The sequence below is a fragment of the Zonotrichia albicollis genome, chromosome 34 (genome assembly GCF_047830755.1).
Source record: "Zonotrichia albicollis isolate bZonAlb1 chromosome 34, bZonAlb1.hap1, whole genome shotgun sequence".
Lineage (NCBI taxonomy): Eukaryota > Metazoa > Chordata > Aves > Passeriformes > Passerellidae > Zonotrichia > Zonotrichia albicollis.
Window position 1 is genome coordinate 1,619,843 of NC_133852.1, and position 19,367 is coordinate 1,639,209.

The 19,367-nt window shown below is 57.5% G+C and overlaps 2 protein-coding genes across 3 annotated transcripts in view; one reads left to right on the forward strand and one right to left on the reverse strand.

Moving 5' to 3' along the window:
* Positions 1-13,108, forward strand: part of SART1 (spliceosome associated factor 1, recruiter of U4/U6.U5 tri-snRNP) — a 28,925-nt gene extending 15,817 nt beyond the window's left edge. The window contains 10 exon segments of the mRNA XM_074531331.1: positions 74-222; positions 1,459-1,589; positions 2,707-2,871; positions 4,787-4,900; positions 5,583-5,670; positions 7,241-7,331; positions 9,437-9,572; positions 10,904-10,993; positions 11,613-11,734; positions 12,713-13,108. Of these exon segments, the coding sequence (XP_074387432.1) occupies positions 74-222; positions 1,459-1,589; positions 2,707-2,871; positions 4,787-4,900; positions 5,583-5,670; positions 7,241-7,331; positions 9,437-9,572; positions 10,904-10,993; positions 11,613-11,734; positions 12,713-12,731 (1,105 nt within the window). The 3' untranslated portion in view covers positions 12,732-13,108.
* EIF1AD (eukaryotic translation initiation factor 1A domain containing) lies at positions 12,969-18,635 on the reverse strand. 2 transcript variants are annotated; one of them, XM_074531333.1, is made up of 7 exons: positions 18,488-18,635; positions 18,133-18,226; positions 17,480-17,588; positions 15,823-15,931; positions 14,743-14,787; positions 13,522-13,587; positions 12,969-13,479 (listed from the first exon to the last, which is right to left on the reverse strand). In XM_074531333.1, the coding sequence occupies exons 2-7, from the start codon at positions 18,217-18,219 to the stop codon at positions 12,969-12,971; spliced, it is 927 nt and encodes a 308-aa protein (XP_074387434.1). In that variant the 5' UTR covers positions 18,220-18,226; positions 18,488-18,635. The 2 variants fall into 2 exon arrangements, with proteins under 2 accessions (XP_074387434.1, XP_074387433.1); XM_074531332.1 differs by having other exon boundaries at positions 12,969-13,587.
* Positions 18,636-19,367: the final 732 nt, after the last annotated feature.

A 19,367-nucleotide genomic window follows, 5' to 3' on the forward strand; every position in this document is an offset into this window, starting at 1 on the left:
TGGGGGTCCTGGCAGGACTGGGGGGGTCCCTGGGGTCATTTTTGGGGTTCAATCCCCCCCACACCCCCCTCAGGTCGCGGGGCCGGGGCCGGCGGGTGCAGGAGGATGAGGAGGGGGCCGGGGGGGACCCCGAAAACGGCGCCGACCCCCCCGAGGGGACCCCCCAGGCCCCGCTGCCCTCGGACGACGCCCGGACCGAGAACATGGAGATCAGCAGTGATGGTGGGGGGGGGGCTGGGGGGATTTGGGGCATTTTGGGGGGTCTGGGGGGATTTTGGGGGATTTTTAGGGGATTTGGGGGCAGTTGCAGGGGGTTTTGGGAAGGGTTTGGGGGATTTTGGGGGATTTTTGGGGGATTTAGGGTGATCTAGGGGCAGTTTTTTAGGGGATTTAGGGGGGTTTAGGGTGGAGTTTGGGGGATTTTGGGGGGTTTTGGGGGATTTTTAGGGGATTTGGGGGCGGTTTCAGGGGATTTTGGGGGGTTTAGGGTGGAGTTTTGGGGATTTTTTGGGATTTTGGGGGCTTTTAGGGGGGATTTTGGGTGATTTAGGGTGATCTAGGGGCAATTTTTTTAGGGGATTTTGGGGGGTCTGGGGGGATTTTGGGTGACTTTTAGGGGATTTGGGGGGGTTTAGGGTGGAGTTTGGGGGATTTAGAGGGATTTTAGGGGGGATTTAGGGTGATCTAGGGGCGATCTTTTTAGGGGGTTTGGGGGGATTTTTAGGGGATTTGGGGGAATTTTGGGGGCTTTTAGGGGGGATTTTTGGGGGATTTTTTTAGGGGATTTTAGGAGGGATTTTTTTAGGGGATTTTGTGGGGTTTTGGGGGGTTCAGGGTGGGGTTGGGGGGATTTAGGGGGCTTTTAGGGGGGATTAGGGTGATCTAGGGGTGATTTTTTTTAGGGGATTTTCTGGGATTTCAGGTTGGTTTAAGGGATCTTGAGGGGAATATTTTTGGATTTTTTTTTGTGGATTTTATGGGATTTTTGGGGGGATATCCTGGGATTTTGGGGTTCCCCTGACCCCGATTTCCCCCCAGACGAGGCTGAGCAGGAACTGGGGGATTTTGGGGTGGTTTTAGGGGTTTGGAGGGAGATTTTTGGGGGATTTTCTGGGATTTTGGGGGTGTTTTACGGGTCTTGAGGGGAATATTTTCAGATTTTTTTTTGTGGATTTTATGGAATTTTTAGGGGGATTTTCTGGAATTTTTGGGTGGATTTTCTGGGATTTTTGGGGGGATTTTCTGGAATTTTTGGGTGGATTTTCTGGGATTTTTGGGTGGATTTTCTGGAATTTTTGGGGGGATTTTCTGGGATTTTTGGGGGGATTTTCTGGAATTTGTGGGGGAATTTTCTGGAATTTTTGGGTGGATTTTCTGGGATTTTGGGGTGGATTTTCTGGGATTTTTGGGGGGATTTTCTGGGATTTTGGGGTTCCCCTGACCCCCATTTCCCCCCAGACGAGGCCGCTCCCCCCGGGACGCCCCCGGCCCTGGAGGAGGACGAGGCCGAGCAGGAGCTGCAGCAGCAGCTGGAGCGGGGCCGGCGCCTGCGGCAGCTGCGGGAGCTGCGCGAGGGCGGCGGGGAGAAGGTGGGACCCCTCCCCAAAATACCCCCGAAACACAGCCCAAAATCCCCCCAAAAATCGCCCAAAAAACCCAGCTAAAAATCCCTCCAAAATCCCCCCAAAAACCCACCCAAAATCCCCCCAAAAACCCACCCAAATCCCCCCGAAACACAGCCAAAAATCTGCGGGAGCTGCGCGAGGGGGGCGGGGAGAAGGTGAGACCCCTCCCCAAAATACCCCCGAAACCCAGCCAAAAATCACCCCAAAAACCCAGCGAAAAATCGCCCCAAAAACCCAGCTAAAAATCACCCCAAAAACCCACCCAAAATCCCCCCGAAACCCAGCCAAAAATCTGCGGGAGCTGCGCGAGGGGGGCGGGGAGAAGGTGAGACCCCTCCCCAAAATACCCCGAAACACAGCCCAAAATCCCCCCAAAAACCCACCAAAATCCCCCAAAAATCCCCCCGAAAATCCAGCCAAAAATCGCCCCAAAATCCCCCCAAAACCCAACCAAAATCCCCCCAAAAACCCATCCAAAAATCGCCCCAAAAACCCACTCAAAATCTCCCAAAAAATCCTCCTAAATACCCCCCCAAAACTGCTCCCAAAAATTCCCCCTGGGACCCCCAAACCCCTTTATGGGACCCCCCAATCCCAAAAGCCCCAATCCCAAAACCCCCTCAAACCCCTCCCCAAAACCCTTTTGGGGTCCCCTCTAATGCGGGTCTAACTCCAAATTTGGGGGTCCCCTATAACGGGGTCTAACCCCAAACTGGGGGTCCCCCCTGCCCTATAATGGGCGTTCTAACCCCAAATTTGGGGTTTCCTATAATGGGGTCTAATCTCCAAATTTGGGGTCTCCCCTGCCCTATAATGGGGGGTTCTAACCCCAAATTTGGGGTCCCCTATAACGGGGTCTAACCTGCAAATTTGGGGTTCCTCCTGCCTTAAATGGCTTCTAACCCCAAATTTGGGATCCCCTATAAGGGGGTCTAACCCCAAATTTAGGGTCTATCCTGCCCTATAATGGGGGGTTCTAACCCCAATTTTGGGGTCCCCTTTGCCCCCAATGGGTTCTCACCCCAAATTTGGGGTCCCTTTGCCCCCAATGGGTTCTCACCCCAATTTTGGGGTCCCCCAGGTGCTGGAGCTGCTCCGGGGGGGCTCCGGGGGGGTCCCGGGGGCGCCGGACCCGCGGGGGGGCGGCAGCATCGTCTTCAACGCCACCTCCGAGTTCTGCCGGACGCTGGGCGAGATCCCGACCTACGGCTTGGCCGGGAACCGCGAGGAGCACGACGAGATCATGGTCAGCAATGGGGGGTTTGGGGCAGTTTTGGGGAGTTTGGGGCGGTTTTGAGGGGTTTGGGGCGGTTTTGGGGGGATTTGAGGGGATTTTGGGGCAGTTTTGGGGGGATTTGGGGAGATCCCGACCTACGGGCTGGCGGGGAACCGTGAGGAGCACGACGAGATCATGGTCAGGGGTTGGGGGGCTTGGGGGATTTTGGGGTGTTAGAGGGGATTTGGGGGGTTTGGGGTGGTTTTGGGGGGATTTGGGGTGGTTTGGGGGGGATTTGGGGAGATCCTGACCTGCGGGCTGGCCGGGAACCGCGAGGAGCACGACGAGATCATGGTCAGCAATGGGGGGCTTGGGGGATTTGGGGGGTTTGGGGGGGATTTGGGGGGGTTTGGGGCGGTTTTGAGGGGATTTGGGGTGGATGGAGGGGATTTGAGGAGATCCTGACCTACGGCTTGGCCGGGAACCACGAGGAGCACAACGAGATCATGGTCAGGGTTGGGGGGCTTGGGGGATTTTGGGGTGTTAAAAGGGGATTTGGGGGGTTTGGGGTGGTTTTGGGGTGGTTTTGGGGGGATTTGGGGTGGATGGAGGGGACTTGGGGAGATCCTGACCTACGGGATCCGCAAGGAGCACAACGAGATCATGGTCAGGGCCTGGGGGGTTTGGGGTGGTTTGGGAGGGATTTGGGGGTTTGGGATGGATTTGGGGGGATTTTGGGGCAGTTTTGGGGGGATTTGGGGGGTTTGGGGGGATTTTGGGGGGGATTTGGGGAGATCCCGACCTATGGCTTGGCCAGGAACCACGAGGAGCACGACGAGATCATGGTCAGGGTTGGGGGGGATTGGGGGGATTTGGGTGTTTTGGGGGGATTTGGGGTGGTTTTGAGGGGATTTGGGGGGTTTGGGGTGGTTTGGGGAGGATTTGGGGAGATCCCGACCTACGGGCTGGCGGGGAACCGGGATGAGCACAACGAGATCATGGTCAGCAATGGGGGATTTGGGGGGTTTGGGGGGTTTGGGGTGGTCTTGGGGGGATTTTGGGGTGTTTGGGGCAGTTTTGGGGGGATTTGGGGGGGGATTTGGGGAGATCCCAACCTACGGGGCTGGCCGGGAACCGCGAGGAGCACGACGAGATCATGGTCAGGGGTTGGGTGGCTTGGGGGGGATTTGGGGGGTTAGAGGGGTTTGGGGGGGATTTGGCATGTCCTTGCTGTCCCCATTGTCCCCTGATGTCCCCAATGTCCCCAATCCCTTGATGTCTTCTGATGTCCCCATTGTCCCCCACGTGCCTGCTGTCCCCAACATCCCCAATGTCTCTCATTGTCCCCAGGGCCTGGAGCGGGCCAGGCACCCCCTGATGTCCCCAATTGTCCCCATTGTACCCTGCTGTCCCCAATGTCCCCAATGTCCCCCTGATGTCCCCATTGTCCCCAGGCCCTGGAGTGGGCCAGGCGTCCCCTACTGTCCCCATTGTCCCCACTGTCCCCAATGTCCCCATTGTCCCCGTTGTCCCTGCTGTCCCCATCACCACCACTGTCCCCAATGTCCCCGCTGTCCTCATTATCCCCAATTGTCCCCACTGTCCCCAATGTCCCCATTGTCCCCACTGTCCCCACTGTTCCCACTGTCCCCAATTGTCCCCAATGTCCCCAATGTCCCCAGGCCCTGGAGCGGGCCAGGCGTCCCCTACTGTCCCCATTGTCCCCATTATCCCCAATGTCCCCAATTGTCCCCGCTGTCCCCACTGTCCCCAATGTCCCCAATTGTCCCCAACATCCCCGACGTCCCCAATGTCCCTGCTGTCCCCACTGTCCCCAATGTCCCCATTGTCCCCACTATCCCCATTGTCCCCAATGTCCCCACTATCCCCATGTCCCCAATGTCCCCACTATCCCCATGTCCCCAATGTCCCCAATTGTCCCCAGGCCCTGGAGCGCGCCGGCCGCCCGGTGTCGCCCCCGGAGGCTCCGGACTCGGAGGGGGAGGAGAACGTGGGGTGGAGCAGCGTGAACCTGGCTGAGGAGCGGCAGCAGCAGGACGTGAGCGAGGGACTGAACCGGGGGGGGACCCCGAAAATGGGGATGGGGGACCCCAAAATGGGGTGGGGGACCCCGAAAATGGGATGGGGGGCCCCAAAAATGGGGGAGACCCCAGAAATGGGATGGGAGACCCCAGAAATGGGATTGGGGACCCTGAAAATGGGGCTGGGGACCCCAAAAATGGGGCTGGGGACCCCAAAAAATGGGATGGGAACCCCATAAATGGGGAGAAAAACCTAAAAAACAGTCTAGGGACCCCAAAAATGGGGTTCCTGGGTGTTTTTTGGGGTTCCCTATTTTTTGGGGGGTTTTTTTTGGGGGGTTCCTGGGTGATTTTTTGGGGTTCCTCGGTGGTTTGTTTTTGTGGTTTTTTTTTTTTTTTTTTTTTTTTTTTTGTTTTGTTTTGTTTTGTTTTGTTTTGTTTTTTGGGGTTCCCCGGTGTTTTTTGGATTTTTTTGGGGGTTTCTGGGTGATTTTTTGGTTTTTTTTGGAGTTCCTGGGTGATTTTTTGGGGTTCCTCCGTGGTTTATTTTTTTGTTTTTTGGGGTTCCCCGGTGTTTTTTGGGGTTTTTTTTGTGGTTCCTGGGTGATTTTTTGGGGTTCCTTGGTGGTTTTTTGTGGTTCCTGGGTGATTTTTTGGGGTTCCCCGATTTCGGGGTGCCCCTGACCCCCCATTTTTCAGTTCTCAGCCTCCTCCACCACCATCCTGGACGAGGAGCCCATCGTGAACCGGGGCCTGGCGGCGGCGCTGCTGCTGTGCCAGAACAAAGGTCGGGAATTGGGGGAAAATTTGGGATTTTGGGGGATTTTGGGGCTCCTTGTGGGGCTTGGGGAGAATTTTGGGGGTTTTGGGGTTGTTAGAGTGGAATTTGGGTGGAAATTTGGCGGTTTTGGGGTTCTTCAGTGGGGGTTGGGGTCTGTGGGGGTTTTTGGGGTCCTTCAGTGGGGTTTGGGGGGGAATTGGGGGTTTTGGGGTTCTTAGAGTGGAATTTGGGGGGGTTTTGAGGTTCTTCAGTGGGGTTTGGGTAAATTCATTGGATTTTGGGGGTTTTTACAGTGGAGTTTAAGAGAAATTTGAGGTTTTTTGGGGTTCTCAGAGTGGAATTTTGGGGCCTTTGGGGTCCTTCAGTTGGGTTTGGGGTAAATTTGGGGGTTTTGGGGTTCTCAGAGTGGAATTTGGGGGCTTTTGAGGTTCTTCAGTGGGGTTTGGGGTAAATTCATTGGATTTTGGGGGTTTTTACAGTGGAGTTTGGGGGAAATTTGGGGTTTTTTAGAGTTCTCAGAGTGGAATTTTGGGGCCTTTGGGGTCCTTCAGTGGGGTTTGGGGGGGAATTGGGGGTTTTGGGGTTCCTAGAGTGGAATTTGGTGGGAAAATTGGGGGTTTTGGGGTTCTTACAGTGGGGTTTGGGGGAAATTTGGAGTTTTGGGGCTCCTTGTGGGGCTTGGGGAGAATTTTGGGGATTTTGGGGTTGTCAGAGTGGAATTTGGGGGGAAAATTGGGGGTTTTGGGGTTCTTACAGTGGGGTTTGGGGGAAGTTTTGGGATTATTGGAGTTCTTTGGTGGGGTTTGGGGTTCTCAGAGGGGGATTTGGGGGAAATTCAGGGGATTTTGGGGGTTCTTACAGTGGAGTTTGGGGGAAATTTGGGGGTTTTGGGGTTCTTCAGTGGGGCTTGGGGTAAATTTGGGGGGTTTTGGGGTTCCTGGAGTGGAATTTTGGGGCTTTTGAGGTTCTTCAGTGGGGTTTGGGGTAAATTCATTGGATTTGGGGGTTTTTACAGTGGAGTTTGGGGGAAATTTGGGGTTTTTTAGAGTTCTCAGAGTGGAATTTTGGGGTCCTTCAGTGGGGTTTGGGGGGAAATGGGGGGTTTTGGGGTTCTTAGAGTGGAATTTGGGGGGAAAATTGGGGGTTTTGGGGTTCTTACAATGGGGTTTGAGGGAAATTTGGGGGTTATTGGAGTTCTTTGGTGGGGTTTGGGGTTCTCAGAGGGGGATTTGGGGGAAATTCAAGGGATTTTGGGGTTCTTAGAGTGGAATTTGGGGGGTTTTGAGGTTCTTCAGTAGGGTTTGGGAGAAATTCTGTGGATTTTGGGGTAAATTTGGGGTTTTTTGGGGTTCTCAGAGTGGAATTTTGGGGCCTTTGGGGTCCTTCAGTGGGGTTTGGGGGGAAGATGGGGAGTTTTGGGGTTCTTTGAGTGGAATTTGGGGGTTTTGGGGGTCCTTTGGTGGGGTTTTGGGGGTCCTTTGGTGGGGTTTTGGGGTCCCTGTGGGTTTTGGGGTCCCTGTGTGGTCTCACCCTGCTGTCCCCTCGTGTCCCCTCGGTGTCCCCTCGGTGTCCCCAGGGCTGTTGGAGACCACGGTGCAGAAAGTGGCGCGAGTGAAGGCCCCGAACAAATCCCTGCCCTCGGCCGTGTACTGCATCGAGGACAAGATGTGAGTGCCACCTGTGTCACCTGTGTCACCTCATTGTCACCTCTGTGTCACCTCTGTGTCACCTGTGTCACCCTGTGTCACCTGTGTGTCACCTCTGTCACCCCCCATCCCTGCCCTCGGCCGTGTACTGCATCGAGGACAAGATGTGAGTGCCACCTGTGTCACCTGTGTGTCACCTGTGTCACCAATGTCACCTGTGTGTCACCTGTGTCACCTCAGTGTCACCTGAGTGTCCCCTGTGTCACCCCCACACACCTCCATCCTTCCCCATCCCTGCCCTCGGCCGTGTACTGCATCGAGGACAAGATGTGAGTGTCATCTGTGTCACCTGTGTGTCACAAATGTCACCTGTGTGTCACCTGTGTGTCACCAATGTCACCTGTGTGTCCCCTGTGTCACCCCCACAAACCTCCATCCCCCCCCATCCCTGCCCTCGGCCGTGTGCTGCATCGAGGACAAGATGTGAGTGCCACCTGTGTCACCTGTGTGTCACCTGTGTCACCTCAGTGTCACCTGTGTGTCAGCTGTGTGTCACCTGTGTCAGCTGTGTGTCACCTGTGTGTCACCAATGTCACCTGTGTCACCCCCACACACCTCCATCCTTCCCCATCCCTGCCCTCGGCCGTGTGCTGCATCGAGGACAAGATGTGAGTGCCACCTGTGTCACCTGTGTCACCTGTGTGACCTCAGTGTCACCTGTGTGTCACCTGTGTCACCAATGTCCCCTGTGTCACCTCTGTCACCCCCCATCCCTGCCCTCAGCTGTGTGCTGCATCAAGGACAAGATGTGAGGGCCACAAATGTCACCTGTGTGTCACCTGTGTGTCACCTGTGTGTCACCTCAGTGTCAGCTGTGTGTCACCTGTGTGTCACCTCAGTGTCAGCTGTGTGTCAGCTGTGTGTCACCTCAGTGTCCCCAATGTCACCTGTGTGTCACCTGTGTCATGTGTGTGTCACCTGTGTGTCACCTCTGTGATCCCTTCTGTTGCCTCCTCTGTCACCCAGAGCCTCCCAATGTCCCCAATGTGTCCCCACTGTCCCCAGGACCATCGATGACAAGTACAGCCGCCGGGAGCAGTTCCCAGTGTGTCCCCAATGTGTCCCCAATGGTGTCCCCAATGTCCCCAATGTCCCCAGTGATGTCCCCAATGTCCCCATGTCCCCAGGGCCATCGATGACAAGTACAGCCGCTGGGAGGAGTTCCCAGTGATATCCCTGATGTCCCCAATGTGTCCCCAATGATGTCCCCAATGTCCCCAGTGTGTCCCCAATGTGTCCCCAATGTCCCCAATGTGTCCCCAATGTCCCCAATGTGTCCCCAATGATGTCCCCAGTGTGTCCCCAATGTGTCCCCAGGGCCATCGATGACAAGTACAGCCGGCGGGAGGAGTTCCCAGTGATATCCCTGATGTCCCCAATGGTGTCCCCATTGTCCCCAATGTCCCCAATGTCCCCATGTCCCCAGGGCCATCGATGACAAGTACAGCCGGCGGGAGGAGTTCCCAATGGTGTCCCCAATGATGTCCCCAATGTCCCCAATGATGTCCCCAATGTCCCCAATGTGTCCTCAGGGCCATCGATGACAAGTACAGCCGCTGGGAGGAGTTCCCAGTGATATCCCCGATGTCCCCAATGTCCCCAATGGTGTCCCCAATGTCCCCAATGTGTCCCCAATGTCCCCAATGTGTCCCCAGGGCCATCGATGACAAGTACAGCCGCCGGGAGCAGTTCCCAGGGCTGTCCCCAATGGTGTCCCCAATGTCCCCAATGTCCCCATGTCCCCAGGGCCATCGATGACAAGTACAGCCGGCGGGAGGAGTTCCCAGTGCTGTCCCCAATGTGTCCCCAGTGTGTCCCCAATGGTGTCCCCAGTGTCCCCCCAATGTCCCCAGGGCCATCGATGACAAGTACAGCCGGCGGGAGGAGTTCCCAGTGATATCCCTGATGTCCCCAATGTGTCCCCCCTGTCCCCAATGTCCCCAATGGTGTCCCCAATGTCCCCATGTCCCCAGGGCCATCGATGACAAGTACAGCCGGCGGGAGGAGTTCCCAATGGTGTCCCCAATGGTGTCCCCAATGTCCCCAATATGTCCCCACTGTCCCAGGGCCATCGATGACAAGTACAGCCGGCGGGAGGAGTTCCGCGGCTTCACGCAGGATTTCAAGGAGAAGGACGGCTACAGGCCCGACGTCAAGATCGAGTACGTGGACGAGACCGGCCGCAAGCTCACCCCCAAAGAGGTGGCGTGTCCCCAATGTCCCCACGGTGTCACCCACGGTGTCCCCAATGTCCCCATGGTGTCCCCAAAGCCCCCACGGTGTCCCCAAAGCCCCCATGGTGTCCCCATAGTCCCCACGGTGTCACCCACGGTGTCCCCAACAGACCCACGGTGTCCCCAAAGCCCCCACAGTGTCACCAACACCCCCACGGTGTCCCCAGACCCACCACGGTGTCACCCATGGTGTCACCCACAGTGTCCCTAGAGCCCCCACGGTGTCCCCCATGCCCCCTGACCCCAAACTATCCCCAAGCCCCACGGTGTCCCCAATGTCCCTGTGCCGTCCCCAATGTCCCCAATGCCCCTAATCCCACCAATGTCCCCAGGCCCCCAGTGTCCCCAATGTGTCCCCAATGTGTCCCCATGTCCCCAATGTCCCCTCAGTGTCCCCGTGCTGTCCCCAAGCCCTCAGTGTCCCCAGTGTTCCCATTGTCCCCATGCTGTCCCCAAGCCCCCCAATGTCCCCAGTGTCCCCAACGTCCCCCCAATGTCCCCATGCTGTCCTGCTGCCCCCAATGTCCCCCATGTCCCCAGTGTCCCCAATGTCCCCTCAGTGTCACCAATGTCCCCCTGTCCCCAATGTCCCCAACATCCCCCCAATGTCCCCATGCTGTCCTGCTGCCCCCAATGTCCCCAATGTCTCCAATATCCCCAATGTCCCCAACATCCCCACAATGTCCCTAGTGTCTCCACAATGTCCCCAATATCCCCATAATGTCCCCAATGTCCCCAACATCCCCCCAATGTCCCCAATGTCCCCAGTGTCCCCAATGTCCCCAATGTCCCCATGCTGTCCCCAAGCCCCCCAGTGTCCCCAATGTCCCCACAATGTCCCCAATATCCCCATAATGTCCCCAATGTCCCCAGTGTCCCCATGCTGTCCCCAGTGTCCCCAATGTCCCCAATGTCCCCAGTGGCCCCAATGTCCCCATGCTGTCCCCAAGGCCCCCAGTGTCCCCAATGTCCCCAACATCCCCATGCTGTCCCCAATGGCCCCAATGTCCCCATGCTGTCCCCAAGCCCCCCAGTGTCCCCAATGTCCCCAATGTCCCCAACATCCCCACAATGTCCCCAGTGTCCCCATGCTGTCCCCAAGCCCCCCAATGTCCCCAACATCCCCACAATGTCCCCAGTGTCCCCATGCTGTCCCCAGTGTCCCCAAGCCCCCCAATGTCCCCATGCTGCCCCCAACGTCCCCACACTGTCCCCCGTGTCCCCAATGTCCCCAGTGTCCCCAGTGTCCCCCGTGTCCCCAAGCCCCCCAATGTCCCCAATGTCCCCGTGTCCCCCCAGGCGTTCCGGCAGCTCTCCCATCGCTTCCACGGGAAGGGCTCGGGGAAGATGAAGACGGAGAGGAGGATGAAGAAGCTCGACGAGGAGGCGGTGAGGGGGAATTTGGGGGGATTTTTGGTGAAATTTTGGAGATTTTTTGGGGGAATTTTGAGACATTTTGGGGGAAATTTGGGGGCATTTTTTGGAGATTTTTGGGGTCGTTCCGTGGGATTTGGGGATTTTTTTTTGGGACCATTCCCAGGAGTTTTGGGGCTGTTTTGGGGTGGCCCTGACTTTGGGGTCTCCCCTGTTTGTGGGGCGCAGCTGCTGAAGAAGATGAGCTCCAGTGACACCCTGGGGACCCCAGCCCCAAAACTCGAGGGGTTTCCTTTGGGATTTTGGGAATTTTCTGGGGTTTTTGGGGCCATTCCTGGGATTTTTGAGGGGTTTTTTGGGACCTTTCCTGAGGTTTTTGAGGGTTTTTTGGGGACTGTTCCCAGGGTTTTGGGGGTTTTTTGGGGGCTGTTCCTGGGGGGTTTTGGGGGGCTATTCCCAGGGTTTCGGGGCCGTTTTTTGGGGCTTGTTTTGGGCTGTTTTTGGGGTCTTTCCCAGGGTTTTGGGGGTTTTCTTGGGGTCGTTTGTGGGGGTTTTTTTGGGGTCATTCCCGGGGCTGTTTTGGGGATTTTGGGGTGGCCCTGACTTTGGGGTCCCCCCTGTTTGTGGGGCGCAGCTGCTGAAGAAGATGAGCTCCAGTGACACCCCCCTGGGCACGGTGGCGCTGCTGCAGGAGAAGCAGCGCGCGCAGAAAACGCCGTACATCGTCCTGAGCGGCTCCGGCAAGAGCATGAACGCGTGAGCGCCACACTGGGAGCACTGGGACGGACTGGGGGGGACTGGGGGGACTGGGAGGGATTCAAAGGGGAGTGGGAGCACTGGGAGAGACTGGGATGGACTGGGAAGGGATTGGGAGAGACTGGGATGGACTGGAGGGGACTGGAATGGATTGGGAGGGGAATGGGATGGACTGGGATGGATTTGGGGGAGACTGGGGCGGACTGGGAGGGATTTGGGGGGGACTGGGAGGGACTGGAGGGGACTGGGATGGGAATGGGGGGGACTGGGAGGGGATTGGGAGGGAACTGGGAGGGACTGGGATGGATTTGGGGGGGACTGGGAGAGACTGGGAGGGGAATGGGATGGATTTGGGGGAGACTGGGACGGACTGGGAGGGACTGGGAGGGATTCAAAGGGGAGTGGGAGCACTGGGAGAGACTGGGATGGACTGGGAGGGGATTGGGAGAGACTGGGATGGACTGGGAGGGGATTGGGAGAGACTGGGATGGATTGGAGGGGACTGGAATGGATTGGGAGGGGAATGGGATGGACTGGGATGGATTTGGGGGAGACTGGGACAGACTGGGAGGGGAATGGAAGGGACTGGGAGGGATTCAAAGGGGAGTGGGAGCACTGGGGGAGTCTGGGAAAGACTGGGATGGACTGGGAGGGAACTGGGAGGGGATCCGGAGGAACTGGGGAAGGACTGGGATGGATTGGGAAGGGAGTGGGAGGGAATTAGGAGAGACTGGGATGAATGGAAGGGACTGGGATGGACTGGGAGGGGATTGGGAGGGAACTGGGGAAGGATTGGGATGGATGGGGAAGGGAGTGGGAGAGACTGGAAGGGACTGGGAGGGACTGGGAGGGGATCGAGGGGGACTGGGAGGGACTGGGAGCACTGGGAATGGACTGGGAGGCCTTTGGGGGTGACTGGGATGAACTGGGAGGGACTGGGAGCGCTGGACGGTGACCCCTTCCCCATTTGCCTTGCAGGAACACCATCACCAAGTGAGGGGACACCTTGGGGACATCGCTGGAAACCTTGGGGACGTTATTGGGGCTCTTCAGGACACCCCTGGAACCCTGGGGACACCCCTGGAACCCTGGGGACACCCCGGGGACAACCCTGGGCCACCCGTGTCCCCTCCCCGCCCCTGGGGACAATAAAGCCTCCGGGAGTCACTTGGTGTCACCGCGTGTCACTGGGGGGGAGGGGACACCAGAGCCACCCCAGTGCCACCAGAATCCTTTATTGGGGACCGTCCCCTCCCCGCCCCGTGTCCCCCCTGTCCCCCCTGTCCTTGTCCCCAGCGTCCTTCAGCTGCGGGGCAGCGGTGTCCCCAATGTCACCGCTCGTGTCCTCTGTGTCCCCCGAGTGTCCCCGGCTGCCGGGCTCTGAGCTGGCCCCGGTGTCCCCAACGCTGTCCCCAACGCTGTCCTTGGTGTCCCCAACGCTGTCCTTGGTGTCCCCAGCGCTGTCCTTGGTGTCCTCATCGTTGTCCCCATCGTTGTCTTCACTGTCCCCAACGCTGTCCTTGGTGTCTCCTTGGATGTCCTTGGTGTCCCCAACGCTGTCCTTGGTGTCCCCTTGGGTGTCCTCGTCGTTGTCCCCATCGTTGTCTTCACTGTCCCCATCGCTGTCCTTGGTGTCCTCATCATCCTCGTCATTGTCCCCCTCGCTGTCCTCGCTGTCCCCGGTGTCCTCCTCGCTGTCCCCGTCACTGCCCTCGCTGTCCCCGTTGTCCCCATCGCTGTCCCCCGTGTCCTCCTCGGTGTCCCCGTTGTCCCCATCGCTGTCCCCGGTGTCCTCCTCGGTGTCCCCAGGGGTCCCCCCCCGGTTGGTGTTGACAAAGAGCCCCTGCTCGTCCCTGGGGGGTCACACGGGGGGGGCACCGTGACCCCAAAGTGCCACCATGTCCCCAAAGTGGCACCAGGTCCCCAAAGATGTCCTTAAAGTGGCACCGTGTCCCCAAAGTGCCACCAGGTCCCCAAAGTGCCACCAGGTCCCCCCAAAGTGCCACCGTGTCCCCCCAAAGTGCCACCATGTCCCCAAAGTGCCACCAGGTCCCCAAAGGTGTCCCCAAAGTGCCACCGTGTCCCTAAGGTGGCACCGTGTCCCCAAAGTGCCACCAGGTCCCCCCAAAGTGCCACCGTGTCCCTAAGGTGGCACCGTGTCCCTAAGATAGCACCGTGTCCTCAAAGTGTGCCACCGTGTCCCCAAAGTGCCACCATGTCCCTAAGGTGGCACCAGGTCCCCAAAGTGCCACCGTGTCCCCAAAGTGCCACCGTGTCCCTGAGGTGTCCCCAAAGTGCCACCGTGTCCCCAAAGTGCCACCAGGTCCCCAAAGTGCCACCGTGTCCCCAAAGTGCCACCGTGTCCCTGAGGTGTCCCCAAAGTGCCACCGTGTCCCCAAAGGTGTCCCCAAAGTGGCACCGTGTCCCTAAGTTGGCACCGTGTCCCCAAAGGTGTCCCCAAGTGTCCCATCGGTCCCATTCTGATCCCTCCTCCTCATTATTGTCCCCATTAATGACCCCAATTAACCCTCCCATTATCACCCCCCAATTAACCCCCCTAATTATCACCCCTCTAATTAATTCACCATTATTACCCCCCAATTAGGGTCAGATTATTGTCCCTATTAATGACCCCAATTAACCCCCCCTCCCCAATTATCACCCCCCAATTAATCCACCATTATCGCCCCCCAATTAAGGTCCCATTATTATTGTCATGACTGGACCCCAATTAATGTTAATTATTGCCCCCCAATTAACACTCCCATTAACCCAAATTAATTAAGATCTCATTATCACTACCCAATTAACAACTTCATTACCCCAAATTAATTAAGATCTCATTATTACCCCCCAGTTAATCTGCATTCTCACTCTTCAATTAACATCCCCTTGCCACACCCCGTTATTTAATTAAATCCAAATTAAATTAATCCAAATCCCAATTAATTAACCCCCATTACCAACCCCCAATTAATTAATTAATGAATCCCCTGTAATTAACTCACCCCTCCCGGGCGTTTTTCCTCTCCAGGGGCGCGAAGGCCTCGGGCCTGGGGGAATTTTGGGGTGATTTGGGGAATTTTGGGGGATTTTTGGGGGAATTTTGGGGGATTTTGGAGGAATTTTGGAAGTTTTGGGTAAAATTGGTTTTTTTGGGGGTTTTCTTTGGATATTTTGGGATATTTTTGATATTTTGAGGGGGTTATTTTGGGGTTTGGGACGGGAGATTTTGGGGTTGTATTTTTGGGGGGTTTCAGGTTATTTTGGGGGATTTTTTTGGGTATTTTGAAGGGGCATTTTTTTGTTTTGGGGGCTATTTTTGGGTTTTTCGGAGGGTGTTTTGGGGGTTTTTTTGTTTGTTTTTGTTTTTGTGGTATTTTGGTGCATTTTTTTGCCTGGGGGTATTTTTGGGTGGTTGGGGGGGTATTTTGAGGGTTTTGGGGGTATTTTTTGGGGATATTTAGGGGTATTCTAGGACAGTTTTGGGGTATTTTGTGGGGATATTTTAGGGGTGTTTTGGGGGTATTTTGGGTTTTTTTTGGGGTGTATTTTTGGGGTTTGGAGGGATATTTTGTGTTTTAGGGGGGTATTTGGGGAGGTATTTTGGGGTCATTTTTTTTGGTGTTTTGGGGGTGTTTTTGGGGATATATCGGGGTGTTTTGGGGGGGTACTTAAGGGGGATATTTTAGGGGTGCTTTGGGGTATTTGGGGGCATTGGGGAGCATTTTTGGGGGGTATTTTGGGGTGATATTTTGGGGTATTTTTTGGTTTTAGGGGGCATTTTTGGGTTTTAGGGAGTATTTTTGGGGTGTTTTGGGCTATTTTGGGGTGTTTTGGGGTATTTTAGGGGTGTTTTTGGGGTGTTTTGGGGTATTTTAGGGGTGTTCTTGGGGTGTTTTGGGGTATTTTGGGGGTATTTTTTGGTTTTAGGGGGCGTTTTGGGGTTTTAGGGGGTATTTTGGGGGTATTTTAGGGGTGTTTTTGGGGTGTTTGGGGTGTTTTTGGGGTGTTTGGGGTATTTTTGGGGTGTTTTTGGGGTGTTTTGGGGTGTTTTTGGGGTATTTTTGGGGTTTTTGGGGCCGTACCAGAGCCCCTGGCGCTGCAGCGAGCGCACGTGGGGCGGGAGCAGCACCAGGGAAATCTCGGCCTTGACCTTGGAGCCCTCCAGGATGGGATCGACCAACAGGAAATCACCTGGGGACAGAGGGGACATTGGGGACATTGGGGGACATTGGGGACACTGAGGGGACACTGAGGGGACATTGGGGACACAGCGACAGGATGGGATCGACCAGCAGGAAATCACCTGGGGACAGCAGGGGACATTGGGGGGACAGCAGGGACACTGAGGGACAGGGGGACACAGGGACAGGGGGACACTGAGGGGACACTGAGGGGACATTGGGGACACAGCGACAGGATGGAATCGACCAGCAGGAAATCACCTGGGGACAGAGGGGACACTGAGGGGACACTGAGGGACATTGGGGACAATGAGGGGACATTGGGGACATTGAGGGGACAGGGGGACACTGAGGGACACTGAGGGACACTGAGGGGACACAGGGACAGGATGGGATCGACCAGCAGGAAATCACCTGGGGACAGAGGGGACACTGAGGGACATTGGGGACACTGAGGGACATTGGGGACATTGGGGACATTGAGGGGACACTGGGGACATTGAGGGGACATTGGGGACACTGAGGGGACAGCAGGGACACTGAGGGGACATTGGGGACACTGAGGGACAGGGGGATACTGAGGGGACATTGGGGACACAGGGACAGGATGGGATCGACCAGCAGGAAATCACCTGGGGACAGAGGGGACATTGGGGACACTGAGGGGACAGCAGGGACACTGAGGGACATTGGGGACATTGGGGACACTGAGGGGACACTGGGGACACTGAGGGACACTGGGGACACTGAGGGGACATTGGGGACACAGGGACAGGATGGGATCGGCCAGCAGGAAATCACCTGGGGACAGAGGGGACACTGAGGGGACATTGGGGACAATGAGGGGACACTGAGGGACACTGGAGACACTGAGGGGACACTGAGGGGACACTGGGGACACTGAGGGACAGAGGGACACTGAGGGGACACTGAGGGACATTGGGGACAATGAGGGGACATTGGGGACACTGAGGGGACACTGAGGGGACATTGGGGACACTGAGGGGACACTGAGGGACAGAGGGACACTGAGGGGACATTGGGGACACTGAGGGGACACTGAGGGACAGAGGGACACTGAGGGGACATTGGGGACACTGAGGGACAGGGGAACACTGAGGACATTGAGGGGACATTGGGGACACTGAGGGCACACTGAAGGGACAGAGGGACATAGAGAGTGCCCAGGGTGGGGAGGGGACAGCGGGGGAGGGCAGGGTGACAGGGTGACAATGCCCTGGTGACAAAGGCAGTGCCAGAGTGACCATGACAGCGAACAGTGACACAGAACAATGACACAGGACAGTGATAGGGTGACACAGAGACAATGCCAATCACACAGTGACAGTGGCAGGGTGGCAGTGACAGGGTGGCAGTGTCACCTCTCTTGATCCAGATGTGCTTCCTGAACCATGGTGGCAGTGACAGTGACAATGACACGGAACAGTGACAAGGTGGCACAGGGGCAGTGACAATCACACAGAACAATGATAGAGTGACAATCACACAGTGACAATCACACAGTGACAGGGTGGCAGTGGCAGGGTGGCAGTGTCACCTCTCTTGATCCAGATGTGCTTCCTGAACCTTGGTGGCATGCTGGCCAGGAACCGCGTCCCCTCCGCCGTCTCCACCTCGTGCAGGTTGTTCCCCGGTGTCCCCAACACCTGGGGACACGGCCGGGCTTGGTGTCCCCTCATTGTCCCCTGTGTCCCCTCAGTGTCCTCATTGTCCCTAGAGCAGTGTTTTTTCCCTCGGGTCCCCCCAGTGTCCCCAATGTCCCCCCATTGTCCCTCATGTCTCCCCAATGTCCCCCCAGTGTCCCTGATGTCTTCAGTCCCCATGATGTCCCCAAGGTCCCTCCAATGTCCCCAATTCCCCCCCATGTCCCTGATGTCCCCTCAATGTCCCCAGTGTGCCCTCGTCCTGCTCTCACCCTGACCACACTCTGTCCCCCCGCTGTCCCCGCTGTCCCAATGTCCCTTATCCCCCCAATGTGGCCCTGTTCCCCCAGTGTCCCCAATCCCCCCAATGTCCCAGCTGTCCCCAATGTCCCCAATCCCCCCAGTGTCCTCCTGTCCCCCCTGTCCCCTCTCTCACCCTGACCACGCTCTGTCCCCCCGCTGTCCCAATCCCGCCAATGCCCCCAATGTCCCCCTGTCCCCCCAATGTCCCCCTGTCCCCCCAATGTCCCCCTGTCCCCTCTCTCACCCTGACCACGCTCTGTCCCTCCGCGGGCTGCACGCGCTCCTCCAGCAGCTCCCGCACCACGTGCTTCCGCTTGGTGGCGCGCGACATGGCGGGGCTGGGGGGGGAGGGGACACACGGAGGGGGGTCAGGGACCCCCGGGGGGGCACGGGGGGGAAGGGGGGGGTCAGGAACCTCCGGGATGGGGGAGGGGCTGGGGAGGGCTCGGGGACCCCCAGGAAATGGGGGGGCTCAGGGACCCCCGGGATGGGGGAGGGGCTCAGGGATCCCCCCCCCGGGGTGGGGGAGGGGCGGGGGGGGGGATCAGGGAGCCCCCGGGACGCCCCGGCCCCGCCCCCACCTCGCGGCGCGCGCTCACCTGCGGCGGCACTTCCGGGTAGAGCGGCGGCGGAGGTGACATCACTTCCGGAAAAGGAAGGCGGGAACATACAAGACCACGCCCACCAGAGGGAGGAGTCGAGTGCAAAGCCCGCCCGCAAAAGGGGCGTGGTTAACAGCCACGAGGGTGGGCGTGGCCTAAACGAAACCGCCCTCGTGAGAAATGAATGGCCGCGTTTGGGGCGGAGCCAAGAAAGAGGGCGGAACTTTCACCTGCATAATGAGCGCGGTTATGCAAATGAGGGGCTGCGTCACGAAGGGGCTCATGTAAATCTGCTGAAACCCCGGTGTGATGTAAATGAGGCTTGGGGCGGTGACATGCTAATAAGCGTGAATACCTGCACAAGCTATGGGCGGAGCTATGTAAATGAAAATCTGGGAAGTGCCGGGCAGCGGAGTGGGAGGGGCCATGTTATTGAGTAAGGATATTGAATCCTATGACGTCACTCCAACAGATCTCATGCTACTAAACCCTCCGTCTCCATGACATCACTCTGTCACCATGACGTCACCACCCTCCTCATTACCCCAAATATCCGCGCAAGCCCCGCCCTCTTCACCCAGTGACGTCATCACGTACCGCGCGGCCCCGCGCTCTTCGATTGGCTGCCTCGCTCTCGGCGGCGGCGGCGCCAAGATGGCGGCGGAGCGCGCGGATGCGGCGGCGGCGGCCGGGCCGGGGGAGCCCCTGAGGGACCCCCGAGCTCCCGAGCGCTCCCCGTACGCGGGCTGGGCCCACCCCGAGCTCCAGGCCACGCTCGCCGGCATCGGAGCCCCCGCGCAGGGTGCGGGGAACGGGGGAAACCGTGAGGGGAGCGAGGGGGGGAAACCGTGAGGAGAGCGGGGATGGATCCGTGAGG